Genomic DNA, 26,516 nt, shown 5'->3' on the forward strand with positions numbered 1-26,516 from the left:
GCCTCCCTTTTCTCTATTCCCCTGCCCCCCAATCCTCCCACCCCAACCCCCAGCAGCCACCACCTCTTATAGGCCAGGCACCATCCCAGAGCTGGGGAGACATCAGCAAAGGAGATGGAGCTTGCATTTTAGAAGGTATTGGGGAGGCAGACAATAAAAACATAAGCGAATAAATGAGATCATTGCCGATGATGCTTAGTGGGCAGGAAGGAAACAAATGGAGGCTGAGAAGTTTATTCTAGAATCTTCCTCTTAGGCTTTTAGCCTCCAGTCCAATTTTTGACCTTCAGCATCTCTGGGAAGAATTTAACTGGTGTCCTGCTGTGCGCCCAGATCCCTGCTGTCCGTTCCTCTTCACCCTCAGCCGTGAAGGCTGTGGTCTGATCTCCCCACCCTACCCCCAAGCATTTCTATGGCTCCACAGCCACCATACCGGACTCCTTCCTGCTTCAGAAAGCACCCCCCTTAGAAACTTCTGGAAGTCTGCATGAACGAGAGGCCCCTTAAGAATCCCCTGAGAGCCTTGAGGAAAAGGAGTTTCCCTCTACAATTTCACTGAACCAAAAAGAGCCAGGCCCCAGTGGCTGTTCAGCTGACAGTTGTTTCTGTGAAGGAAGGAGCAGCCACTTCCTTCGTGTCTGCGTTCCCTTCCCTCTCTCCCTTTCCTCCGACTAAATGAAAACAGAATGTGCTCTGAACACCCTGCTGAAGTCTGGACCATGGGGTAGGACAGAGACAAGCTGTCATTCAGCCAGGTGAGTTCTGGGCAGTCCTGCATAGAGGGAGGCTGTGGTGCAGCAGGCTGGGGCCTGGGAAGAGCTTTCCCTGAGGAGGCAGGGAGGCTGGTTCAGCCGTGGTCCTGGCCACAGCCTAGGCTGCAGTGTGGTCACCAAGATACAGGTGGTTGAGGCCTTCCAAGGGGACCCAAAAACAATCATCAGTAAGGGTATGTCTGCGTCCCTACAATGTGCCAGACACAGCATTAGGTGCTGCTCGCAACCTGAAAAGTTAGCACCTATTATACCCATTTGTATGGATGAGAAAATTGAGGCTCAGAGAAATTAGGTATCTTTCCAAAACCACTGGGGTCAGAAAGGCTGTGCTACCAAATTGGACCTGTTGTTTCCCTTCTATGTTCTATCCTAACTGACTCCCTCCCATCCCCGTTTGTTGAAAACCTTCTTGTCCTTAATGCTGCCTCCAGCAAGCTCCCCTGGGGACCAGGTTGGGAGTATGAGTTCCTTCACCAGGTTGCTTGCACTGTTCTTGGGTGCCTTGTGGCTCCTGCAGGCGGGCAGTGCCTGGGTCACAGCTGTGTCTCCCACATACCCTGGCACATTGTGGATCTGATTTGATTTGAGGCAGGTGGTAAGCCCTGGCCAGAGGTCTGCACCTTGAATGGCTCTGAGGGCGTCCAGTGGTTCTGAGCTCAGCGGGACTTGAAGGGGCCCTCCTTTATGTCTGGAGGGGACAACTTTCTATTCCGACTTGAAAAGAAAGACTGCTCAGTCTTCAAGGACTTCTGGTCTGATTCCTGGTTTGGGGGCTGAGAGGTCTGACTGTCAGTGCCCTTAGGGCAGCTCCCTGGTGGAATGGGGTTACCCTGGGGAGGCAGAGAGCAGGTTACCAGGGACAGCTTCCCTGCAGACTCAGGCCTCATTTGTCATCTGTCTTCTTCTCCTTGCCAGCTCCTCTCTTCTCCTCTTCCTCAGAGGCCCTGCCCCTGTCTCCTGGGAACTTCATACCTCAGAATACACACGTGTCTGGTCTGTGAGTCTTCAGAATCGTCCCTGAGATATGCACTCTGAAAGATCTCCTTGTGAAGGTGACCTTTTGTCTTGCCCAGGGAGCAAGGAGCTAGGATTTTCCTGACCTTTCCTATTGGGATATTTACTATCGAGGATTGAGGCTGGAATACCTAGCCTTGTATTATAAAGGCTATCAGTAGAGTCAGATGGGCCTGGGATTGAATCTGGGTTTTGCCTCTTACTACTTGTGTGCCTATTGGTGAGTTATTGAAAGTTTTCTAATCCTCACTTCTCTCATTTGTAACTAAGCTAGTGATAGACTCTACCTCACAGGACTGTGCTAAGAACTAAATGAGGAAATGCTCATAAGGTAGCAAGCACAGTCCTTGGCACACACAAAATAACCAATAAACATGATCAGTTTCCTCAGTGAAGCTCTAGCCTGCAATTTGGAAGCCATTACTGGAAAAGGGTGCCGATCCAGACCCCAAGAGAGGGTTCTTGGATCTTGCACAAGAAAGAATTTGAGGTGAATCCATAAAGTGAAAGCAAGTTTATTAGGAAAGTAAAGGAATGAAAGAATGGCTACTCCATAGGCAGAGAAGCCCAAAATGGGCTGCTGGTTGCCCATTCTTATGATTATTTCTTGATAATATGCTAAACAAGGAGTGGATTATTCATGCCTCCCCGTTTTAGACCATATAGGGTAACTTCCTGATGTTGCCATGGCATTTGTAAATTCTCATGGTGCTGGTGGGAGTGTAGCAGTGAGGACGACCAGAGGTCACTCTTGTGGCCATCTTGGTTTTGGTAGGTTTGGGCCGGCTTCTTTCCCACAACCTGTTTTATCAGCAAGGTCTTTATGAGCTGTATCTTGTGCTGACCTCCTATCTCATCCTGTGACTAAGAATGCCGTAACCTCCTGGGAATGCAGCCCAGTAGGTCTCAGCCTTATTTTACCCATCCCCTATTTGAGATGGAGTTGCTCTGATTCAAACGCCTCTGACAGTTACCCAGTGTATCTTGGCCAATCAGCTCCACTGTCCCAGGGATAACAGGATGACTCCATATAACCTAGTCACTTGAGTCCTTTCTTAGATTATGTCTTTAATAAATTATTTATTTATTTATTTATTTATTTTTGAGACAGAGTCTCACTCTGTCACCCAGGCTGGAGTGCAGTGGCACGATCTTGGCTCACTGCAAGCTCTGCCTCCCGGGTTCACGCCAGCCTCCCAAGTAGCTGGGACTACAGGCACCCGCCACCATGCTCGGCTAATTTATCTTTAGTTAATTTTTTTACTGCTATTTGATATCTCACATTGTTATGGGCAAGCACCATATGGAGAAAGGTTTAAGGAAATACCATGCCTGGGGAACAGTGGGATGCCTTCCTTTCACTGTCAATGACTGTACATGGGTTCTCAGCCTAAACTTGGTTTTGTTAAATCTGCTTTGAGGAGAACTTGAACTTCTTCCTCAGCTTGTGGTGCTTCATGTATAAAATATGGCTTATTGTTTCAATCTATTCTGCTCCTTCGGACTTCAGAACAGTTAGAGTCAATAAGGATATAATAATAGCTATGATCACTAACTCAATGAGTGCTGATTACAGGCCAGGCATTGTTTTCTGCCTTGCATGTATTCTCTCTCTCAATCTTCATAACAACCCTATGAGGAGGGATGGTTTGATATACAGCAATAAATAATGGGTACAGCCAAGAAGCCAAGGCCATAAAAGATATAATAGATATGGACCAGGTAGACAAGGATACCTGGAGTCCAGGGGCCAGGGGAGAACTGGAGGTTTGATGCCAGGTGAGCAACAGAGGTTCTCTAAGAGCATGCCTAAGGGGAAAGTCTGGCAGTCACTCATCCAACAACCAGAGAACAGGGAGAATGCAGACGCAGGCATGCAGGAGGAGAGGAGGGTCCAACACCAAGCAAAATGGACTTCTGGCTGAAGGCACTGGAAACAGCTCAAATTTGCATGAAGGCCTCTGCCTGGGGGCAGGAGCAAATTCTGAGACTTCATCAGCCAGTGCCAGGCCCCAGGCAGGAGCCAGTGATCTTGACTGGAGAATGGGAGACGGGGTCTCAGAAGAGCCCTCCCAGCACTGTCTGAGAGAAAGCACTGGCAGGTCCCATCTCATTCGCCCTCAAAAGCTTTTCTTTCCTCCATCTTGCCAAGGTGTGGACTCGGTATTTTTTCTTTCTGTGATCAGAGCAGAAAAGCAGAAAAGAAAAAGATTGGACTACAACTTTCCATCTGCACAAACACAACTATGTTTCTTTCTCATCAGAAAAAGGTTTCCCTGACAACTGTGTGTGTGTGTGTGTGCAGGCGCACACTACAAAGTGCAGGCATAGTGTATGATGTAATCTAGTTCTTTTAAAAAATAAGCCTCTGTTTCCTGATTATAAAGTAATATGTTGAACAAAATTTGGAAATTACAAAAGTATATAAGAAAATAAAATTCACCCCAGAGTCACCAACCAGAGATAATCACAAAGGACAGTGTGGTGATTTCCATCCAGCATTTTTTCGGCATGTTTTTTACATATGTTTTTAAAGAAAAGATGGAATCATACTGGATTCTATTGAATTTATACTGAATTTATATTGAATTATATTTCCTAACCTGTTTTTTGACTTATAATCTGAGCACTTTCTCACCTAGTAAATATCCTTCTAAAACAGTTTAAAAGGTTACGTAGTGTCCTATTATGTCATAATTTATTTCACCACCCCCATTGGGGGTGTAGTTGCTATAGCCTTTTTTATTATACAAAATGTTGAGGTGAACATCCTTTGACTTCATTGCCAATTAATTCCTTAATACAAGTGTCTAGAAGTCATATTATTGCCTGTTTTATTTATTTTTATTTTATTTTTTTGAGACAGAGTCTCATTTCATCATCCAGGCTGGAGGGCAGTGGTGTGATCTCAGCTCACTGCCACCTCCACCTCCTGGGCTCAAATGTTTCTCCTGCCTCAGCCTCCTGGGTAGCTGTAATTACAGGCGCGCGCCACCACACCTGGCTAATTTTTGTATTCTTAGTAGAGACGGGGTTTTGCCATGTTGAGCAGGCTGGTCTTGAACTCCTGACCTCATGTGATCCGCCTGCCTCAGCCTCCCAAAGTGCTGGGATTACAGGTGTGAGCCACTGCACCCAGCCTTATTGCCTGTTTTAAAAGATTTTGATTAATCCTCTGAAATTACCTCATGAAGTGTTACCAATTTATAGTCCTCCTTCACCAGAAGTGTATAAGCATTCCCATTTTATTATACACTTGCCAATATTAAATCATTTCACAAACAAAATCTGGCAATGATCTTTTAACTCATTTTCCCTTTCTCTTCTGTAGCATATGAAATTTGGCATGGATATAAAAGTTACTTGGCATTGAATTGCTTAAGATTACACGTTGATTGCTTTAGTGCTGTAGCGACTGCCTTGTTCATTCCTGAATCAACCTTTTAAAAGGGCTTTGCCTTTTAATTTTTTTCTAATAAATAATGAATACTTCACCTGATTGATGTGTCTTGCAGGTAATTTTCCAACAAAGTTGTGCAGATGTTTCATTCATTCATTCATTGCCCTTCCCTGGGATGCTTGCTCAAGCCACACCTGTACCCGTCTAGGGTAGAGGACAGGCTTTGTGAGCATGGATTCTGGAGTCAGATGGGCCCTCCTTGAAATGCACATTCAGTCATTGACTAGCTGGGTGACCTTGAACAACTTATTCATGAGCCTCAGTTTTCTCCTCCTTAAAAGAGGAATAACAGTACTTATTTACAGGATTGCTGTGCAGATTACATGTGACCTAAGGGCCCAGCAAATTAAGAAGGCCTAAGACATGGTCAGAAAGGTAAGACTCAAGGGCCTTGCTCTAGCTGGCCCTGAGCTGGACCTGTGTCCCTCGCAGGTGACAGTTCGTATCTTGCTTGCCAGCCCCAGCTCCAGCCACATTGGACTCTTACTTTCCCTCCTCAGGACTTTTTTCCTTGCAGTTTTCATTTGTTTGTTTTTTGCTAGAATACTGTCCCTAGATGGATATCCATCTCTCATCACTTAGCTCAAATGTCACCACTGCTCTGACATACAACTCTGTTTTAATTTCCTCAAAGTGCTTAATCCCACGAAATGATCTCATTATTTATTGTTAATTTCTATCCTCTCCATCAGAACGCAGGCAGCAAGAGGGCAGGCACTGCCTGCAGGAACCCAGCACAGTGCTGCCCAAAGCGGGTGCTCCACCAAGGCGTACTAAATGAATGGAGTAGGAATAAAGTGATTTTTAGGATCTTGTGCTGGATATATATTTTTTCTTTTTCTTAAAGTAAAGCACTGCAGTTTTATGATAGATATAGCTCTCATGGGTCAAAGCTGTAAATACAGTATTAAAAAATGAGTAAACATGAGAGCTAAGGCTGCTGTCCTGCAAGGTTTCTTTAGTATGTAATGTCTATGAAGGGCTTTGATATCAGACCGATATGGAGAGAATCTCAACTTCTCCACCCAATGGCGGTGTGTCCCTAGTGATGTCTTAACTGCTCTAAGCCTCAGTTACCCTGCATATAAAATGGGAATAATACCCACCTTAGAGGATTGGCTTGGGGATTAAATAGAGAACATATGTGAAGTACGTGCAAAGAATTGGTATTTAAAGTTAAATGCTGGCAGTTAAAACATGGTAGGTATTCTCGTGTTCAAGAGAACCAAGGACCAAGTAATGTTAGTCTTTAAGAATAAGAGATGAAAGGAATAATTAACACAGTTTTGTTTATGAATTATATTAATGAATATGAATTCATAGTCACTGTTGTTCAGATGGGCAATATTAATCTATGGCACAAGGCTTTGCCCCTAAGGCTTTGGAAAAGTCCGTCTCTTTCTGCCTAGATGTCTTTGGGTGTATACAGTTAATATTTCATTAATTATGGTGGAGGGGCGTTGTGTGTACATCAATGTCTCATATGATGCATCTAATTAAGGCACTTTTTGTTGAGAGCGGAAGAAAATTGGGCTTTCCCAAAGAAAAGCAGCTTGCTCCCAAAGTTGCTAACAGATTGCTTCTTAATTGAACTTGGGAGGTGAATTATATGGTGAATTAGAAAAAAGAACAACTCTGAATTTAGTGAATTGTTCCATAAAGGAAACTGTGGGATTGAATTGCAAATGCTGGATAGAAACATTTCAGCCGGGCCCATGCATCACGGGCCGCTGACCTCTGCTGTGTTTCAGTGAGAGCTTGAACAGGCCGGGAGCTCTCTTTTCAAGGCCTGGAGGGCATTCTTTCCCAGAGACCAGCTGTAAGCCTGGGTTTCTTATGCAAAGGAGACGTTTGAATAAACCTCTGTGACTAATGAAATCCACAAGGTCTTTGCATATCCTCTCACCGAAGAGGTAATTAAGCAAAGATCAAATACGGGGATATATATGTATTTTTTTCAAACGTTTTTTTTGTCTTGCAGTCACACCCAAGGAAAAATACATCCCCATACCCTGAAAGCTCTCCCCTCCCTGCCCTCAGTCTTTGTCTGCATCAGGCTGTTTCTCTCTTCCCTGTTCTATGGTGCCTGCAGCTGCAGTTATAGCCAGAGCCACACCTGTCGTACTCATTTGCCAGTTTTTATTGAAACGGAGAAACACTTTTCATCGATTTCGGTGTGAGACATGGCTTTTTCTAGTGTTCAAAGTGTCTGTCTCCAAGTCCATGTCTTCCATTCCTGGTGAGCTCAGGAGAAGAGAGGTTGGGAGTAAGAAAATAGCACAAGGTGAGGCTTCCTCTTACAGGGTGCTCTGAGTGGCAAATCTAAACCTTGGCTGTACCATAGAATCACCTGGGGAACTCTTTAAACTTCCCATTCCCAGGCCATGCCCCAGACCAATTAAATAAGAACCTCTCGGGGGAGGGGGGGTGCAGGTGGGACCCAGATGCCAGTATTTTTTTAAAGGCTTCCCAGGTGATTCAAATCGCAGCCAAAGTTGAGAGCCATTGTTCCAAGAATAGCTGCCTCCTTCTCTCCATAAAAGCTGATAAAGACAATTTTTTTCCAACAGTTAAGCTGAGTTAGAAATGATTGATTTCTCTTTTTAAACACTGCCTACATGACTCGTATGTCCATCCATTCATCCATCCATCCATCCATCCATCCATGCATTCATTCATCCACCTACCCCTCCATCCATCCCTTCATCCATCCGTTCTGTATTTTACTCAGTACCTGCCATGTGCCAGGCCTGGTGCTGGGTATTCATTGTTAGACATAACAAAATCCCTTCCTTCAAGATGTGAAAAGCTAAATCATGGGGGATTCAGCTGAGGAAATGGATCCCAGTACCTTGTGGAGAGGGTGGTGAATAAGGCCAGGGGCTGTGGGAACAGAGAGAATGACTTTTACCCCAAGAGGAGCAGGGGGGCAGATGATCAGAGGAAGTGGTGTCTACATGGAGACTTGAAGGACCAGTAGGGTTTGGCCAGATGAAGAGGTGGGTGTGGTTGAGGAAAGTGTGCAATAAGAAGAAAATAGAAAGCCAAGTCACTCTAAGTCACTTAATGCAGCTGAGCACAGAGTGGCAGTGGAAGGAGTAGAAGGAGAGGAGGCTTGAGGTACCTGGTGGAGGAGGCTGGCAGGGCCATATCACTAAGGGCCTCATCAGTGGTGTTAGGAGGTGGAATCTATCCCAAGGGCAGGGGGGAGCCATGGAAGGGTTTTCATCAGGAGATGAAATGTGGCCAAGCCACATTAACTCCAGGTAGGTCCCCAGTAGACAGTGCTGGAAGCATGAGATTTGCTTCCTTTCTGAGATAAAAGACAGAACCTTCCATCTCTTGTTGATAAGGACAGAGGAGGGCTCTATATTCTTAACTGCCATGGCTCCAGCCTTATCTCAAGCTGAGCTAGACCCATGACTTCATATGTCTTCTTACAGACCTCCTGGATGGGCAATGCCCTGTATCCCTGGGAATAAGCAGCCTCTACCAGGCACCTCGCTTGTTCTCTTCGTTCTTTCTGTGACTGAGGCTGAAGAGAAGGAGTACAGGCTTGGGGGTCAGACAGGACCCACCTCCAGCCATCACCTTTACTAACTCTCTCTGCTTCCTCAAGACAAGCAAGTCATTTCACCCCTTGGAGCCTTGTTTCCTCATCTGTTCATGGTCCTTTTGTTATTGGGTCTTCATGAGACTGCACATATAAAACTGAAGGTGAGGAAAAGCACTTGGCACTGTTCTTAGCACAGGGTTTGCACCATAATTGGGACTTAGTAAACACTAATTCTTTCCCCCCTCCATCACTGGGGGGCACTTGGTCTCCCCACCTATTCACTACATATTATCCCTGTCATATACAAAACCAGTGCAGTTACAAAGCCCTTTCATGTCCTCTGGTTCCCATCTAGTTCACTCGGAATAAAAGCCAAAATCCTGAATGGCCTGCAAGGCCCCATATGAGCAGATCCTCCAGACCCTCCACTGCCTGCTGACCTCATCATCTCCTTCTCTCTTCCTCACTCATTCCATTCCAGTCGTACCCACCTCCCCCCGGCCGAGCACACTCCCACCCCGGGGCCTTTGCACTTGCTGTTCCCATAGTTTGAAATGCTTCTCTCCAGATATCCACCTACATTCTCCAGACGTAAATATCTGGTTCGCTATTTCTTTGTCATTTTTTCCCCCACCCTTCATCAGAATATAATTTCCATGAAGTCAGGGTACAGTTTCTTCTGCATCGTATCCCAAGCAGCAGACACAGCGTCTGGCCTGTAGCAGGTGTTGGATAAATATTTGTTGAATGAACGAATGCCTAAACAAACCCATTACCTCATTTGGTCCTCGCAATAGCCCATTTGACAGATGAAAAATACTAACACCCGAGTTCCTCACCGCAGTTGCACAGCTGAGTGAGGCCGAGCTAGACCCAGAGCGTTGGCCCCAGCTCGCCTCCACGCCACAGGTGGTACATTCCTCTGCTGCTGAGAGATTTCATACCATCAGGATTTCCCCTGACCTTTAGCCCGAGAGGAAATGATATTGCTGCAACTGGATGAATACCCAGAGGGCCAGGAGCTGGCAGCCAACACCCGGCAGCTGCAGGGAGTGTGTGAGTGGATTCCGGGTTGGCCAGGAGGCAGCGGAACGAGCAGGATGCAGGCGCGGAACCTCCCATCTCCGCCTGGCTGTAGTGGGACCTTCTCTACAGGAGACCTGGCAGCTGCAGCCACTGCCCAGGTCACGGTCACAGAGAGGGAAAGTGATGGCCTGCATGTGAGGAGTTGGGAGCGGGACCACGTGGCTGTCTCCAGGGTCATACAGGCCCAGGGGTTGGGCTCGTGGTGCCATGTGAGCCTTGGTTGAGCAGTGTGGGAAGCCTTTATCTGTGGGGACAGGGAAGACCACTGGGTGTCTGACCAGGAGACTGTGTCCCGAGCCCCCAGCTTCCCTGATGGGCTGGGCAACCCTGGGTTAAACATTTTGTGCCTCAGTTCTCTCCTCTGGAAAATGGGGTTACACATAAAGTGTTCTGATCAGGGTTAAAGGGGAGACTGGGAAGCTGACTTGTAAGCTGTAAGTTTCTAAATAAATGCAAGGAATAATTTTTTTGTTTAAAAATAGATTGTCCTTCCGTTGCTTTGATGTGGTTTCGTGTGTGTAATAGTCTCTCCTGGACATAGTCTTTGTCCTCAAATCTGCTCCCTGGTGTCACTACCCACCCAGTTATTCAAACTCCAATGGCAGGTGGCATTGGTGGCCCCTATCTTTCCTCAGATCGAATCCACTAGCCCTACCTGCGAGTTCTGCCTATGACTGCTCCCTAACACGACAGGTCCCAGCACCTCCACTGCAGTGTCTGGTCCACGCCACCACCCTGTCTCACCTGGACACTTGCAAGGCTCCTAACTGTTCACCCCGCTTCTGTTTTTGTCTGCCTGTGTCCCAGGGCATTCTTGGTAAAACACAGATAAAAACACATTCCTCTCATGCTTTAAACCCTCTGCAGGGTTCCTGTAACAAAGAGAATAAAGTCACAAAACACAGCCTGGTTGACAAGGCCCTGTGAGCCTGCCTCCCTCTCTGGCCCTGTTCCCACTTGCCCACTGTGGCTGTCCCTCTCATGACAAGCTCAATCCCCATTTAGGCTCCTTCTGGATCCTTCCCCTGTGGAGGATGCTCTGGCCAGATCTCCACATGGCCAGATCCTTCTTGCCTTTCAGATCTCACTGCCATCCCACCTCCCTGAGGCCCCTCTCCAACCACCAGATCAGATAAGCAGCTCCTCCCATCACGTTCTATCACACACTGGTTTTGATCTTCCTCAGAGCATTTTCCAAACCTGCAATGATCTCATTCATGAATTTACTTACCTGCGGTTTATGGTCCAGCTTTCCAATTAGAATGGACACCTCTTGAGAGCAGGAACTCACCTGCCTTGTTCACTGCTGGATCCACGGTGCCTGGAACTGCACCTGACCCCATAGTAGGTCAAACAGATATTTGGTGATTGGCCACATTCCTGGTAGAGACAAATGTTAACACAGTTTATAAATGATGGTACTAGCAAACACATACAAGCATCACTGTCCTTCGTGAACAGAGTGTCTATGGAGTCTAATTTATGAGGTCAACACAGTAGGTTCCTACACGGAGGCTTACCCCACAGAGGAAACCCGAATACTGAGAGAGTACACAGGGTAACAACGGCAGCAGTCACGGGACACATCGAGTATGCGGCAGCACCGGGCACATCTCCCTGTGTTCTGCACCAGGCAGACTCCAGGCCCAGAGAGGAGCCTATTTGCATTTGGCCTTTCTTATGGAGGTGGGGAGGGGTGCGGAAGCTGATTTTGGGGTTGCCTGGTAACTTTGTAAATTTGATTCTGGGTGCCTTGAAATGATCCAGAAGAGTTATCCTTTTATTAATTTGTGACTGACGTGTGTGGTTATTAAACAAAGCAGGTTTGTTTTTGCCCTCACATCTAGAATAGTGTGGGGCCATGTGGTAAGGGCTCAGTTGATTTGTGGAATGAAGCTTACGAATCCACGGTGATTCTGATCATCCCCAGGTGACCAGGTTTGCTCCCTCATCCCTTGGTGCTGATGCAGAGAAGGCTGATGTGTTCTCATGCCTCTTTCTTCTCCATTCCTCTAGGTGGGCTTGAAGAGCAGGCATCTGAGAGCAGCCCAGACACCACTGCCAGGGACACTGGCACCAAGGAAGCTGGAAAGGGTAATGTGAGCCCTCACCAGGTCTTTGGGTACCTTGTTCTCTTTCAGTTGTGGAAAAATACACATGACCTAAGACTTACCATTTTAAAGCATACCCTTTAGTGGCATTCAGTACATTCACAATGCTATGTAACCATTACCCCTATTGAGTTCCAGAACTTTTTCATCACCCCCAAAGCAGACTCTGTACTCATTAAGCAGTCACTCCCATTCTCCCTTCCCTAGTCCATGGCCTTGGATAGCTCTTATGGAATCTTTTCCTATCTCACCGGCTGAGATGGACTAGAAGCATTGAAGTCTGTGGACGTGAGCGGGGCTGGCGTGCTGCTGGCCAAAGGGATGGAAGGGCAGCATTTGGTGGTCAGGAACAGTATAGCTCTCAGATAAACTCTGCTCTCTTGGCTGGACTTTTCTGCCTTGTGCATGGATCGTGAGTCGAAGCCCCTGAAGGCCTGGGAGGGGCAAATAATGTGGCTTTGAGAACTGAGTGTCTGAGAGAATGAATGGGTGAGGGAGGCAAAGAAGAAAAGTAAAACTGGAGTGGGGATTGTGGGGGAGGTGTAGACTAGAGACTCCATGGGCTACTAAGTGGGAAGCAGGTGAGGTGCTGGTTGGCTGTGGGCAGGGAGCCAGGAGCCTGCCCAGAAGCACCGCCACTGCCTGTCTGTATGCAGATGCTCAGACCTGAGTGTGGTCTGCTGGTTGTTTAAGAGTTTCTAGCTCGGAGATCACTGGACACATCTATTTTGGAGAAGCTTCTCCTGTTCAGAAGCAGTGCTGGACAAGAAGGGCTGCTGGACTTCCGTCTGGCCTGCATCCTGCAGGAATTATGATTCACAGTCAGCAGTGGTATTTATTCTACACAAACTTCACAGCAAAGCAAAAGGAAAAGTTTTTTATTTTTTATTTTTTTTTGAGATGGAGTCTCGCTCTGTCGCCCAGGCTGGAGAACAATGGTGCGATCTTAGCTCACTGCAAGCTCCGCCTCCTGGGTTCACGCCATTCTCCTGCCTCAGCCTCCCGAGTAGCTGGGACTACAGGCACCCACCACCATGCCCGGCTAATTTTTTGTATTTTTAGTAGAGATGGGGTTTCACCGTGTTAGCCAGGACGGTCTCGGACTACTGACCTTGTGATCTGCCCGCCTTGGCCTCCCAAAGTGCTGGGATTACAGGCGTGAGCCACTGCGCCTGGCCAGGGAATAATTTTTAAATGCCAGAATCTTATGTCTCAGGGACACCTATGTAGGAATGAAATAGAAATCATTATTTATTTTGTGTTTCAGCTTTCATGCTATTTTACATTTTTACATATATACTTGCATATATGTAATTTTACACAAATGCATAAATGCGATAATATCATCATACTTTTAAAAGTGTTATCTTCTTTTTCTTTTCTCTTTAATGTGCCCACCTCCTTTCGGGTTCTTTTTTCCACATATCAACCCTCTACGCTTTCCCAGGTTATGCATGCTAGTGACTTTGTATACAGCCTTTGTATTTTTCTCCATGCACATACATTGATATATATACAGAGATATACGTATATAAGCACACATCTAAACATAAATACAGATACAGGCCTTGTCATTGTTTTAAAACATAGGATCATATTTGATACACATTTTTTCTGCATCATGCTTTAGTCATCAATACCTCATGGGCACAACCCCTCCAAGGCACTAGTTATAACTTAAATGTATTCTTTTGAGTAGATATTACTGGTATGGACGGATCATAATTTATTCAGTGTTTTCCTTATCAATTAGCATTCAGGTCACTTCAAGCTTTTGCCATCATGAATAATGACTGCAGTAAACGTTTCTGAACATATATCTTTACATATGTAGTGTGCTTGTAATAGATGTTGCTAGGTTGTGTTTCAAAAGATGTAACAATTCACATTTCCATAGCAACTTATAAGTGTACTCCTTTCCCATATTCTTACTAGCAGTAGGGAGAACTCATTATCAGTGTTTTTAACAAGTAAGCTGTGGCTTACTGATGTTTAATTTGTACTCCTCTGACTGCTGGTGCCTTTGAACACTTTTTCCTATGTTTGTCAGTGGGAATCACCTCTTCCTGTCCTGTGCCATTTTCCTATTGGGTTGCTGATCTTCCTCTTCAATTTGACTTCATTTAGAGAGAGGCAGATCCTTTAGTCACCCATTTAACTAATCTGCATTTATTTCTTAGCTATACAGCTTGTTGTTTGGACTATGTGCAGGGCTTGCTTTCAGATCGGTGTTTTTCTGCTTTGCTTATTTAAGGGTATTTTGACTTATAAATTTTTGGGCTCCCGAGACATCTGGTACTCAATGGTCCTTCACTTGGCCACAAATGATCAGCACTTAGTGGTAAAAATGGAGCATGTGTGAATGAATCCAGCAGGGTTTGTCATCACACTGCAGTGATAAAGAGGCCACACTCATTTTTTTCTCCCTTATTTATGTGATTTATTGTTGCATAAAGACCACACCCAAACTTAGTGACTTCAAACAATGGTTTGTTATTTTCATGATTCTGGGGGTTGACTGGGTTCAGTGGGGTGGTTCTTTGGCTGATGCCATCTGGGGTCACTCACTTGACTGAATTTATCTAGCAGGTGGACTGGGCTGGAAAGTCCAAAAAAACTTTAGCTACACCTCCAGTGCCCCCGTGTGCCTCCTTGTGGCCCTGCTCTCCATGCAGACTGTCACCATTCAGTTGTCTAATCAGAAACTTTTCATAGCATGGTGATTGGCTTCCCAGAGGGACGGAGCAGAAGTTGCCAGTCCATTTAAGGCCTGGACTCAAAACTTCAAGAATGCTACTTCTGCTACATTCTATTAACAAAATAAGCCAAAAGACCAGACCAGATTCAAGGAGAGAGAAATAGATTCTACTCCTTCATGGGAGAAGCAGCATGACCTCACAGGGATAAGGGGACTTGGTGGCCATATTTGAAGACTATCTACCACCTTCCCCCCTTGCCTCTGCTCCCCAGCAATAGATATTGTCAGAGTTTTTGATATTTACTAGTTCGTTGGGTGTAAAATGACCCAACTATAAACTTGGACAGTCAGACACACTTGGGTTTGAATCCCAGCTCACCCACTTAGTAGCTATGACTTTGGATAAGTTATTTAACTGCTTGCATGAGGTTTAGAGAGAATTAGAAATAATATTTATGTAAAGCACATACCCAGGTGTCTGGAACTTAGAAGAGGCTCAAAGAATGTAGCTCTTCCATTTCCTTCTCCCCACCTTCACCTCCAGGAATTATATTATCCAGCATTGAAAGTGCATCATCTACCTCTGGACTGGGATTCCACAGCTGTGCAACAGCTGCATAGAAACACAATTACAGAGGACAGGAAGGAATACGGCGGCTGTGGCCCATTAAAATTCTGCCTCTAGTGGGGTTGTGCACAGCACCCACACTGCAACAGAAAATCTTGGGCTTTTCAGGGAGGGTGATGATAGCAGTCCCCTAGTCTGCAGTTCCCCCAAATGGCCCTGGTTTGTTTGAAGAGGATAAGGAATGTGCAGGCTAGGCCAGTCCCTCCACTCTGCATTACAGCAGCAGACAAGCATGTCTTTAAGCATCCAGGGCAGTCCTGAGGAGGAAGGAAATCTCGAAGTGAGGTGAGGGCGGGCCGTTCTAACCAGTCCCTCCATCCTTCCCATCCCATCCCTCAGGATGCTGTCAGCGCCAGCCCTGGATGCCTCTTGCTTTTATTTGAATGAAAGATAAGACACGTTGTGTCAATCTCAGGTTCCCTTTAATCACAACTTGCCCCACTTCCACCACCCCCAGGAAAAGAGACCGCCCAGGCAGGAGAAAGGATCTGAGGGAAGCGCCCAGTTTCGGCAGCAGGTTTATTTCCTGGCATTATGTGGCTCCCCTCAGCCCTGACGGTGGGGATTTGTGCCTCCAGCTTTGGGGAGGGAGAAAAGGCTGAAATGCTCACTCAACATCCCCTCCGGCAGACCCTTTGGTCAGAAGGCTCTCCGTCCTCTGGAGATGAGAGCTCAGCATGCATTTCAGGGCTGATAATGGGATTAATGAAATGGAGTGTGCAACTGCTCTGTGAATGAAGCTGTGACTGTTTTGATAGAGCCTGATTTCCAGAACCATATTCATGAAAGAGAATGGACCTTTCACTTTCAGTAACATTTCCTAGGGGCTTTGTGTGAAAGCAAATAATAATGGAATCTGGTTGAACCAGAGGACAGGCATCCCACAAACTTGGGTGCAAAACAGCACTCAACGCTGGAATTCCTAACATCACTTATGTCAGTTTACTTGGGTGTAACAACTGAGCCCCACAAACTTCAGGCCCTCCTTTTCAGCCCGTCTCAAATGCAGACTTTCATAGCCATTGTGGCAGCTCACACTGAGGCCTTACTCACCGCAGGCATTTGACATTCATTACCTGGGTCACCACCGCCCTGCAGCAGGAAATGAGGCTCCGAAGGGGAAGTGATTTGTCCAAAGCCACGTAGGTAGCAAATGGCAGCATTTATCTTGAGCTTAAGTCCCCCTGACCCCAAACCCCTTGATCTTAACCTTTGGGCTGTATCAGTGGTTCCCAAACTTCACTGAGCTTTGTAATCACCTGGGGAGCTTTAGAAACTGCAGGTGCCTTGACTCCACTCTAAGGCCAATTGATTCTCAATCTCAGAGCAGGGAGGCAGACACCAGAATTTTTTAAAAGCTCCCCAGTTGAATCTAATGTGCAGCCAGGTTTGAGAACCACGGTGCAGAATGATCTAGTCTCCCCTTTACTGAGGGGCCTTCAGCCTCTCGAGATTGCTGCAGGTGAGGTGCAAATTCACCCATCACCTTTGGGGTGAGGGTTATGCAGATGGCTGGGCTGTCAGCATGTTTACTTCCAGTGTGGGAATGACCAATTGACTAATCTAAAAATTGCACTTCCTCAATGGAGAAGGCTCGCTCAGGCCTGGTTCTGTTTATGACATGGCTGTGCCTTCAGCTGGAAATAGAAGATTGAAAAGTAACAATCGCTTTGCTCTTTCAGAGAGGACAGGGCTCACTCCCGGAGCCAGAGAATTTAAATGGGCTTTATCCCCCCTCAACCCTACCCCCAGCGTGTTAAATCCTGTCAGATGCCCTGAGCTCCTCTTCAAATGCAGGACTCTTGGCCATAATAAATAATTACATCCTTCTATTTGGACTCCGAGTCCAGATAGTAGTAATCCAAGAAAATCCAATAATGACAGTTGCATTAAGATCCTTCTTCCAGGCTAAGCAGAACATCTGTTTAGACATATTTTTAATCGGCAAATGCTTCCTGTGTTGAGTCCTTAGCAAATTAAATTTCTCACTGGACCAAAGGGGAAGCTGTCACTCAATAACCCATTTCTGGAAATCACACCCTAGCTTCTTTCCAGGTGCACTTAAGATTTTCCCATGCTGACTTGGCTGCATAAAACCGACCCTTATAATACCAGGTCACATGTATATGCAGCACAGCTTATCTGAGAAACATGGAATATCTTAGTGTTATTTCCTTGAATAGAGAAGTATTTTTGCCCATTCTCCAAAGGAGAGTTGGCAACAGAGGAAAATTAAGAGACTTGTTGAAAACCATATGGGAAATGAGTAACAAACTTCCACTTGCTACATTGCTGCCTGTGATTACTTAAGACTGGATAATTCTCAGGATGTAAACATTAAGGGCTTCAGTGTTGCCAACATTTTGGAGAGGTTTCCAACACAGAGTTGTTTGGACTGTTGGGCTGTTTATTTTTAGAACAGCTCATCCCTTCTTTAATTCGTTCATTCAAAATATAAAAATATTGAATGCTCACCACCAGTCAGGCACCGTGCAGAGTGTGGAGAATGAAGTGGAGAACAAGCTGGCAACAGTTCTTGCCCTCATGGAGCTTCCAGTCTACCAGAACAATTCACATTTGACATCTTGATGCAATTTGTAGTTTAGGGCTGGAAGAGCAAATTAGAATATCTTCCGTAGAGGGCAGGCAGGTCATCTAAAAGGTGAAGTAAGCTGAATAGGACAATGTGAAGGGGGGGAGAGATTCCAGCAAACAGAACATGTGCTCTGACTATGGAGAGCAGGTGCTTCTAAACTCCAGCCGGTTGTACTATGATGGAAGATGGGCCTGCTGTTGCCAAATCTTTCAGTTTTTAACGAAAAACTAGAAAATCTGGATTCTTATGTGAAATCCCTTGATTTTTAAAAGTTGGCTCCTACAGGGAGATTTTAAAAAAAACATAGTGTGGTCCAAAAGTGTCCAGGCCAAACAGAAACACATCTGTGGGTTGGGTTTATCCCAACACTGCAAGTGTATGACTTCTGTTCTAGAAATTCTGGTGGTAAGACAATTATTTTCAGGTTTAACAATGTATTACATACCAACTTTCTGGGTCTGGAAATATGACCAACTAGACCAACCCCTTATACAAGTAGAGGAACACTGAAAAAAATATTACCTTTTCCCCACCCCAAATGAAAAATACAGAGTTGAGTTCAAAGGAAAGAGAGGTGAATGGCCATGATCAGAAGAGAATAAGGAACATAACTCACAGAAGGAAGCCTCAGATGCTGGTGATGTTAGCAGCAGCAAATCCGAACAGGTCTGCAGCAGTTTGATTCTTGCCTCATCGGAGGAAAGAATTCAGCCAAGGAGCATAAGGCAGAGAGAGAGACCCAGGCAAGTTTCAGAGCAGGAGTGAAAGTTTATTAAAAAGTTTTAGACACCTGTAATCCCAGCACTTTGGGAGGCCAAATGGGGTGGATCACTTGAGGCCAGGAGTTTAAAACCAGCCTGGCCAACATAGTGAAACCCCATCTCTACTAAAAACACAAAAATTAGCTGGGCATGGTTGCACATGTCTGTAACCCCAGTTACTCGGGAGGCTGAGGCAGGAGAATCTCTTGAACTTGGGAGGTGGAGGTTGCAGTGAGCCGAGATCGCACTGCACTCCAGCCTGGGCGACAGAGCAAGACTCAAAAGCACTTCCAGGAGGGAGAAGTGAGATGTACGAAATACCAGTGAGCAAGGGAATGGATGGATATGAAGGCAGATATCAATCTGTATTGCAAACAAACACAAATAAGCCATCAATAATGGTGACTAATTTGGGGTCTTGAAAGGAAGCAAATAATAACATGAAAAGTTGGAGGGTGTCTTACAAATTAAAATATTTTAAAAACCTGTATTTCTTAGAACGAGGCTGTGGTTTCTGGTTTCTTCAGATCTGTCTTCTTTTTTTTTTTTTTTTTTTGAGATGGAGTCTTGCTCTGTTGCTCAGGCTGGAGTACAGTGGTGTGATCTCGTCTCACTGTGAGCTCCGCCTCCCGGGTTCACACCATTCTTCTGCCTCAGCCTCCCAAGTAGCTGGGACTACAGGCACCTGCCACCATGCCTGGGCTAATTTTTTGTATTTTTTAGTAGAGATGCGGTTTCACTGTGTTAGTCAGGATGGTCTCGATCTCCTGACCTCGTAATCTTTCTGCCTCGGCCTCCCAAAGTGCTGGGATTACAGGCATGAGCCACTGCACCCAGCCCAGATCTGTCTTCTTAGTTCACTAATTCTTTATACTTTAAAAAGTCAAGTATGAATGTTAAACATGAAAGGCGATATTAAAGAATAGAAAGCACATAATGGAAATAAAAAGTAAATATACAAAAATTTCTTAATCTAATAGAAAGCAGGAAAGGAGAATAAAAGGAGGAAAAGAAAACAAAAGAATAAAAGAAAGCATAAAACAAAAGGAAGGGAATAAGTCCAGGTATATCAATTATAAAATAAATGTAATTCATCCATTAGAAGATTCTCAGGTCGAACAAGAAAAAAATCTAGCTGTTTGCTGCTTGTAAGAGACACCCCTAAGGCTGGGCGTGGTGGCCCATGCCTGTAATCCCAGCACTTTGGGAGGCCAAGGCGGGCAGATCACGAGGTCAGGAGATCAAGACCATCCTGGCTAACACGGTGAAACCCCGTCTGTACTAAAAATACAAAAAATTAGCCAGGCATGGTGGCGGGTGCCGGTAGTCCCAGCTATTCGGGAGGCTGAGGCAGGAGAATGGTGTGAACCTGGAAGGTGGAGATTGCAGTGAGCTGAGATTGCACCACTGCACTCCAGCCTGGGCAACAGAGCGAGACTCCGTCTCAAAAAAAAAAAGAGACACCCCTAAAACCTAATTAAACTTACATGCAGAAATCCTTAAAAAAATTAGCAAATGAAATCCAACAATGTATAAAAAAGAATTATACAGCATAACCCAGTGGGATTTGTTCCAGGTATGCAAGGCTGATTCAACATTTGAAAATCAATCTATAGAACATGCTACATCAACAAGCTAGTAAAGAAGAATCCTATTATCACAGCAATTGATGAAGAAAACATATTTAACAAAATCTAACACCTATTCATGATAAAAACTCAACAAATTAGGAATAGAGAGGAATTATCTTAACTTGATACAGAATGTCTAGAAAAAAACCTACAGCTTACATTATACTCAGTGGTTGAAAGACCAAACGCCTTTTCCCAAGACCAAGAACAAGGCAAGGATGTCTGCTTTCATACTCTCATTCAGCGTAGTTCTGGAAGTTCCAGACACTGCAGTAAAGGATGAAAAACAAAGAAAAGGCAAACAAGTTGGAAAGGAAAAAATAAAACTGTCCCTGTTTGTAAATGCCACGTTTGTCCACATAGAAGATCCTAAGAAATCTATTAAGAAAAAAGAAAAGCCCAAAAACCTCCTAGAACCAATGAGTTCAACAAAATTTCAGAAATACAAGGCCAGCACATTTCTATACTGGAAATATAAAATTCTATAATGGCTCACATTTCTATATTCTAACAATGAACATGCAGAAACCAAAATTAAAAACACAATGCCATATACACAATCACTCCAAAGAAGATGAAATACTTGGATATACAGTTAACAAGATTCGTACAGGATTTGTGTGATGAAAATTAAACAATGCTAATGAAAAAAATCAAGAGAGATCTAAGTCAGTGGAGAGACATGCTGCATCCCTGGATTGGAAGATGCATAGAGTAGAGGTGCCAAGTTCTCTCCAGATTGTTCTATAGATTTAATGCAATTTCTATCTCAACATGGTTTTTTATTTTCACTTTCTGCAGGCATAGACAAGCTTATTCTAAAATTTATATGGAAAGATAACTAAAACAATTATGAAAAAGAAGACTGAAGGTGCCTAATCACTCTACCCCATATAAGGCTTACTCTGTAGCTACAGTAATCAAGATGGTATGGCATTGGCAGAGTGATAAACATGTAGACCAATGGAATAGAGAACCCAGAAATAGACCCAATTACTATATGACCCAGTAATTCCACTCTTGGATATGTATCCCAGAGAAATGAAAACTTACCTTTACACAAAAATCTGTACATGAATGTTCATAATGGCTTTATTTGTAATAGCAGGAAACAATCCAGATATCCTTCAACAGGTGAATGGGTAAACAAACTGTGGTTCATCCATACCATGGACTACTACTCAGCAAAAAAAATAAACTATTCATACAGGCAACAACTTAGATGAATCTCCAGGAAATTATGCTGAGTGAGAAGAGCATAATTATTATCCCTATTATATGCTGTATGATTCTATTTATATGATATTCATCAAATGACAGAATTTTAGAAATGGAAACAGACTGGTGGTTGCCAGAATTTTGGAATGGATGGAGGAAAGGGGAAAGGGGGGTAGATATTGTTATAAAATAACAACATGAGGGATACTTATGGTGTTGAAACTGTTCAGTATCATGAATGTGGTGGTAGATACACAAAACTGTAAGTGTGATAAAATTGTCTTACACACATACACACACAAATGAGTACAAGTAATGCTGGAGAGATCTGAGTGAAATCAGTGGCTTGTATCAATGCCCATATCCTAGTTGTGTTATTGTACTGTAGTTTTACAAAATGTTACCATTAGAGGAAATGAAATCTCTGAAAGGAAGGTACATGAAATCTCTGTATTATTTATTACAACTGCATGTGAATCTACAATTATTTAAATAAAAATTTCAGTTTACAAAAAGCTACTTTATATACCAGAAAAGATAATATTGAACCTCAATATTATGATAATTGCAAAGCTTGATGTATTGTTTGTTGTGGGAAATGCAATTAGCTCAAAGAATAACACCCATTCAATGACTCACTTTAACAAAAATAATTATACAAAAATATTGAAAATGGATAGAAAAAAGCTATATGAGGCAAACACTAACCAAAATTAAAAAATGTATAGCAGGCCAGGTGTGGTGGTGCATGCCTGTAATCCCAGCTTTCTGGGAGGCCAAGGTGGGCAGTCGCTTTAGCTCAGGAGTTTGAGACCAGTCTGGGCAACATGATGAAACCATGTCTCTACAAAAAGTATAAAAATTAGCCGGGGGTGGTGGCATATGCCTGTGGTCCCAGCTACTTGGGAGGGTGAGGTGGGAGGATGGCTTGAACCCAGGAGGCAGAGGTTGCAGTGAGCTGAGATCGTGCCACTGCACTCCAGCCTGGGTGACACAGCCAGACCCTGACTCAGAAAAAAAAAAGATATGGCAATATTTATATCAGACAAAACAATCATTATTATGAATGAATGTTATTATTATAAAAAGGATTATTAATGATAAGAGAAAAATTTATCTGGAATGTTTAACAATTCTAAACTTGTCTTACTTAACCAACATGGCCTTGAACGATCTAGAGCAAAAATTAAGGATAGAGAAAATGACAATTCATAATCTTAGTTCTGGAGGTTTTGCTTAAAGCACTTTTCTTAGTAACTGATACATTAAGCAGCCAAAAATTTTTGTAAGTAGAATATTTGAACAACATATGAAACCCATCAATTAGACATCACACATTATTATAAGAAAACATGGAACATTTATAAAAATCAATCTTGTATTAGCTTACCAAGGAAGGCCTAAATACCAAAGAACTGATACTTTAGAGCAAGGGCTAGCCATCGATGATCAGTAGGCCAAATCCAACCTGCTGTTTTTGCAAATAAAGTTTTATTGGCACACAGCCATGTCCATTTATTGACATATTATCTATGGCTGCTTTCCCACTACAATGGCAGAGTTGAGTAGTTGTAACAAAGAATATATGACCCCAAAGCTTAAAATATTTACTATATGGCCTTTTATAGAAAAATTGCTAACCCCTGCCATGAAGAATAGGTTATTAGAACACAGTGCAGTGTTAGAAATCAATAACACACACACAGAAACAAATGTTTAGAAATTAAAACCCATACTTTGAAATAATTCAGAGGTCAAAGAAGAAAGTCTAAATGGAACTTAAAGAATGTATCAATATCTAACATTGAAAATGTACATTTCAAAATGTGAGACACAGGAAAAGACGTCAGAGAGAAATTTAGCCTTGAAAATGTTAATATTTATAAGAGAGATGTAAAATTAATGTGCCAAGTATTCAACTCGAGAAGCTAGGAAAGGATAGCCAGTTGATTTTGGACAAGAGCACCAAGACAATTCCATGGAGAAAAACTAGTCTTTTCTACAAATGGTCCTAGGACAGTTAGATGTTTACATACTAAAGAGTGAAGTTGGAGCCCTACCTCACACCATATACAAAAATTAACTACAAATGGATCAAAGACCTAGATATAAGAGCTAAAACTGTAAAACTGTCGGAATAAAACATACGTATAAATCTTTGTGATCTTGAATTAGGCTATGGTTTCTAAGATATGACACCAAAAGCACAAGCAACAAAAGAAGATCATAGATAAATTGGACTTCATTCAAAACATTTGTGCTTCAAAGGACACTATTATAAAAGTGAAAAGACAACCTACAGAATGGAAGAAAGATTTGGAAATTATATATCTGACAAGAGCCTGGTATCTAGAATATATAAAGACTAATCATAACACAACAATAAAAGAGGCTCATGCCTGTAATCCCAGCATTTTGGGAGGCTGAGGCAGGCAGATCATGAGGTCAGGAGATTGAGACCATCCTGGCTAACACGGTGAAACCTCATTTCTACTAAAAATACAAAAAATTAGCTGGGCGTGGTGGTGGGCACCTGTAGTCCCAGCTACTTGGGAGGCTGAGGCAGGAGAATGGCATGAACCCGGGAGGCAGGGGTTGCAGTGAGCTGAGATCATGCCATTGTACTCCAGCCTGGACAACAGAGCAAGACTCCGTCTCAAAAAAAAAAAAAAAAGAAAAAAAAGGAAATGAATAAATAATTTGAATAGATATTTCTCTGAAGAAGATACACAAATGACCACCAAGTACGTGGAAGAGATGTTCAACATCATTAGTCATTGGGGAAATGAAAATCAAAACCAAAATGAGATTCTGCTTCGCACCATTAGGATGACTATAATAAAAAAGATTGACAATCACAAGTGTTGACGAGGATGTGGAGACATTGGAACCTGGTGTATTGCTGGTGGGAATGTAAAATGTTGCCAATGTTTCGAAAAACAGTCTGGTAGTTTCTCAAAAGGTTCAACATAGAGTTACCATATGACCAAGCAATTCCACCCCTAGGCATGTATCCAAGAGAAATGAAAAAACTATGTCCACAAAAATGTGTACATGAATGTTCATAGAAACATTATTCCTAACAGCCAAAGAGTGGAAATAACCTAAATGTTCACCCACTGAAGAACAGATAAACAAAACGTGGTATGTGCATACAATGGAATATTACTCACCCATAAAATGAAGAACTGATTCATACTACAACATGAGTGATCCTTGAAAACATGCCAAGTGAAAGAAGCCAGACACAAAAGGCCACATGTGGTGTGATTGAATCTCTAGGAAATATCCAGAATAGGCAAATTCATAGAAACAAAGTTGATTACTGGTTGCCAAGGTCTCGGGGAAGGGAGAGATGGGGAGTGACTGTTAATGAGTACAAAGTTTCTCTTTGGAGTGATGAAAATACTGTAGAATTAGATAATGGTGATGGTTTCATGACTTTGTGAAAATACTAAAAACCACTGAATGGTATACTTTAAAAGGCTAAATATGGTGAATGAATTCTATCTCAATTTTTTTAAATAAGAGAGAAAAAAGCTAGGAAGGAAATGTCAGCATAAAACAAGTGAAAATAGAAGGAAGTAGTAAAGTAAATAACATTAATGTGATAAAGAAAAGTGAAAAGAATTGGCCAGGCATGGTGGCTCACACCTGTAATCCTAGCACTTTGGGAGGCCTAGGTGGGCGGATCACTTGAGGTCTGGAGTTTGAGACCAGCCTGATCAACATGATGAAACCCCATCTCTAGTAAAATACAAAAATTAGCCAGGCATGGTGGCTTCCACCTGTTATACCAGCTACTCGGGAGGCTGAAGCAGGAGAATCGCTTGAACCCAGGAGGTGGAAGTTGCAGTGAGCTGAGATCACACCACTGCAACCTGGGTGATAGAGTGAGATTCCGTCTCAATAAATAAATAAATAAATAAATAAATAAATAAATAAATAAACAAAAACAAAGAAAAGAGTCTGCAAAAACAAAACCTGATTTTTAGGGGAAAAAGTATAAAAACCAGAGTGAAAATGCTCCAAGTTAGAATAATGAGGGATTCTAAGCAAGCCAACTGAAAACAAAATTTTAAATTATCTGACTGGTGAATGAAATGCATGCGGATTCAGTGACTGGTGTCCATGGATTTCAGCGTTCTATTCCACCTACCTACCTCTGCCATTGCGGGAGGCCCAATGCGTGGACTCAGAACCTTCCATAGAACCTCCTTGTGTTTCCCACACTCCTGTCTTAAGGGTACAGATGCCAAGAGTTGGGGGTTTTAAGAGGGTCTGCTTTTTCCAGGGTTTTTCTTATACATAATTTTTCCAGTGTCATAGACAGGTTCACTCTCCTTGTTATACTGGCCAAATTATTTCGAAATGTGCAACACTGACCATACTGGATCAAGGCAAGAGATTGACCCAGTTTGTTCCCCAAATGCTTGTGATTCTGAGCAGAAAGTGCACCCCAACCTCAGCCCCACCCAAAGAGCTGTGAAGTATCCCTACCCATTTGATTCTGTGGCCCCATGTGACCTCTCTCAAGGCCTCAGACAAGCCAAACCCACTCCCTTCACAGCCCGGTACGTTTACTACACGTACTCTTCCCCCATCTGGAAAACTGCCACCCAGGGCTTCCAAACCCTGAACTTATGAAATAGCCCCTTTGGAACATGTTTTAATACCCCCTTTTTGGAATCATGGATAATACAACCTCAGCCATAATTCACAGGAGGAATCAAAGGGCAAAGTCAATATTAACCTGACTGTCTTGCAGATGGCCAGGAGAATACCACACTCCTGCACAGCCCCGGGACCTCACATGCCGCAGCCGAGACCTCTCCCCGGGTCCGAAGAGCCACAACCTCAAGGACAGAGAGGATATGGCCTGGAGGAGTCATCCCCTACGTCATTGGAGGGAACTTCACTGGTCAGTAGCCACAGACAAGGCCTGCTTTGGGTCAGGGTGCTTTGTCTCCCTGGGTTGAGACAG

General features: G+C 43.8%; 1 protein-coding gene across 1 annotated transcript in view; it reads left to right on the forward strand.

Moving 5' to 3' along the window:
- TLL2 (tolloid like 2) overlaps positions 1-26,516 on the forward strand; it is a 150,853-nt gene that overhangs the window by 57,015 nt on the left and 67,322 nt on the right. Inside the window, exons 3-4 of the mRNA XM_032135543.2 lie at positions 11,906-11,983; positions 26,301-26,453. Coding sequence (XP_031991434.1) covers positions 11,906-11,983; positions 26,301-26,453 — 231 coding nt within the window. The remainder of the gene's footprint in view (positions 1-11,905; positions 11,984-26,300; positions 26,454-26,516) is intronic.

Source organism: Hylobates moloch, unplaced genomic scaffold, assembly GCF_009828535.3.
Source record: "Hylobates moloch isolate HMO894 unplaced genomic scaffold, HMol_V3 SCAFFOLD_3, whole genome shotgun sequence".
Classification (NCBI taxonomy): domain Eukaryota; kingdom Metazoa; phylum Chordata; class Mammalia; order Primates; family Hylobatidae; genus Hylobates; species Hylobates moloch.